Source organism: Entamoeba nuttalli, assembly GCF_000257125.1.
Source record: "Entamoeba nuttalli P19 unplaced genomic scaffold asmbl_7036, whole genome shotgun sequence".
NCBI lineage: Eukaryota > Evosea > Mastigamoebida > Endamoebidae > Entamoeba > Entamoeba nuttalli.
Window position 1 is genome coordinate 1 of NW_008578404.1, and position 2,011 is coordinate 2,011.

General features: G+C 28.3%; 1 protein-coding gene across 1 annotated transcript; it reads right to left on the reverse strand.

Annotated features, from left to right (window-relative positions):
- Positions 1–670: 670 nt before the first annotated feature.
- Positions 671–1,789, reverse strand: ENU1_164000 (IgA-specific metalloendopeptidase; the record flags this gene model as incomplete). The annotated part of the gene is made up of 1 exon (XM_008860931.1): positions 671–1,789. The coding sequence occupies one exon, from the start codon at positions 1,787–1,789 to the stop codon at positions 671–673; it is 1,119 nt and encodes a 372-aa protein (XP_008859153.1).
- Positions 1,790–2,011: the final 222 nt, after the last annotated feature.

The following is a 2,011-nucleotide window of genomic DNA, read 5'->3' on the forward strand; positions in this document are numbered from 1 at the left end:
ATCACTGTTCTAATTAATTCATTAACATATGTAATTGATGTTATGTACAAACAGAATGAATGATATGAAAGAATAACAAATAAAAATTTTTAACAATACTCAATTTATAAAATAATCAAATATGAATAAGAAGAAGGAAAAATAAAGAAATAAAGATTTCATTCAAATTAATAATGACAATAATGATATTTTATAATCAAATCATTAAATAACTATTTCATGTAATCTGCATTTTAACTATTATTTTGAAATTATAAATAAACATACAAATGATATTTGATTAAACAAATTTTAATTCAAATAATAATAATAATACAATAATTAATATATTAATATATAATAATAACATTAATTTCTATCCATATCATTTGTAATTACTTATATTTCATTACTAAATAAATATCACTTTTAAAATATGTTAATAAAAATGAAAAAAATAAATTTCATTTTCAAATTATTTATTCTTCAATATTTTGACATATTCATACAATTACAATATTATTTACAATATTATTATCATTAATAATTTTATAATTGAATTTAACTTTATATTAGAAATGAGTAATGATAAAATATATTTTAATAAGAAATGGAATTGAAATTATACAATTATCATATATAATGATTAATAAATGAATTGAGAAGAAATAAAAATGTTAAATAAGATCAATTAGAAGATAATAAAAATAATAGCAATAGAAAGAATAATAAAGATTGAAGACACACCATTAAGATTAGTATGTTCATTCAATTCATCATTTGTTTTATTATTTTCTGTTCCATTTGTTGTTTCATTTTTGTTTGGTAAATGTGTTTGTGTTGATACTGGTGTTTTATCTTCTGGTTGTGGAGCTGTTTCATTTGAAGTTGATTCATTATTTTTCTCTGATGATTGATTTGATGATGGTTTATGTTGTGAATTGTCATTTGATTCTGGTAGTGGAGTTGGTTTATTTGATTGTGATGTTTCTGATGATGGATTTTTATTTTGTGCTGGTTCTGATTGTGGTGGTACTTCTGTTGGTGGGTGTGCTGGTTCTGAATCTGGATTTGATACTGTTGTTCCATCTTGTTTGTTTGTTGGTGCTGGTAATGAGTTTGGTTTATCTGATGGCGCTGGTTTGGGGTTTGAAGAAGGGGATGAAGCTGGTTTTGGTTCTGGGTCCTGAGACTTTTGTGGTCCTGAAGATGGTTGTGTTTGTGGTTCTGTTGGTGACTCTTTTTCTGTTCCTGCGGTGTTTGTGACTGGTTCTGATGTTTTTGATTCTTTTGGTGATACACTTGGTGAAACTCCTGTTCCTGAAACTCCAGTTGTTTGTGGCTCTGCTTCTTTTGGTTTTTCTGGTGGTACTGCTGGTGTTGTTCCAGCTTGATTTTGTTCTGAATGTTCTGTTTGTGTTGCATCCTTCGGTGCTGGTGATGCCTGTGGTTCTTCTCCTTCATGTGACGATCCTTTTTGGGGTAATGAACCAGCTTGGGGTTGTTCTGGTCCAGCAGGTGATGCCCCTCCTGATGACACGGTTTTTGTTGGTTCTTCTGCTGCAGGTGATATAGCAGTTCCTGACACCGATGACGCAGCTTGTCCTGGTGATGGTCCATCTTGTTGTCCTGTTTGAGATGATACATCACTTTGTGGTTGTTTTGGTACTTCAGGTGGTGGTGTTTGTATTTCTTCTACTTTTGGCGCTACTGGTTTTGCACCTACTGATGTTGATATTATTTCACTCTTTAAATGTATATTAATATGTGTTGCAGTAGTAAATACAATAATCAATAGAAATAAAATCATTAAATGTATTAGATTTTAGTTCTGTTCTTTAAATATGTTCTACTTGTTCATTTCTTGTTTTTCTATTTCCATTCATTCTTTGTTTTCTTCTTATTATTGAATTTTCTTATCATTTTTGTGTTGTTATAATTATATTTATAGTCTTCATTTGTTGATGAAATGATAAAATTTTGTAATTATTTTAATTTCTTCTAATTTTAATCTTTTTTATTTTCTTTCAGT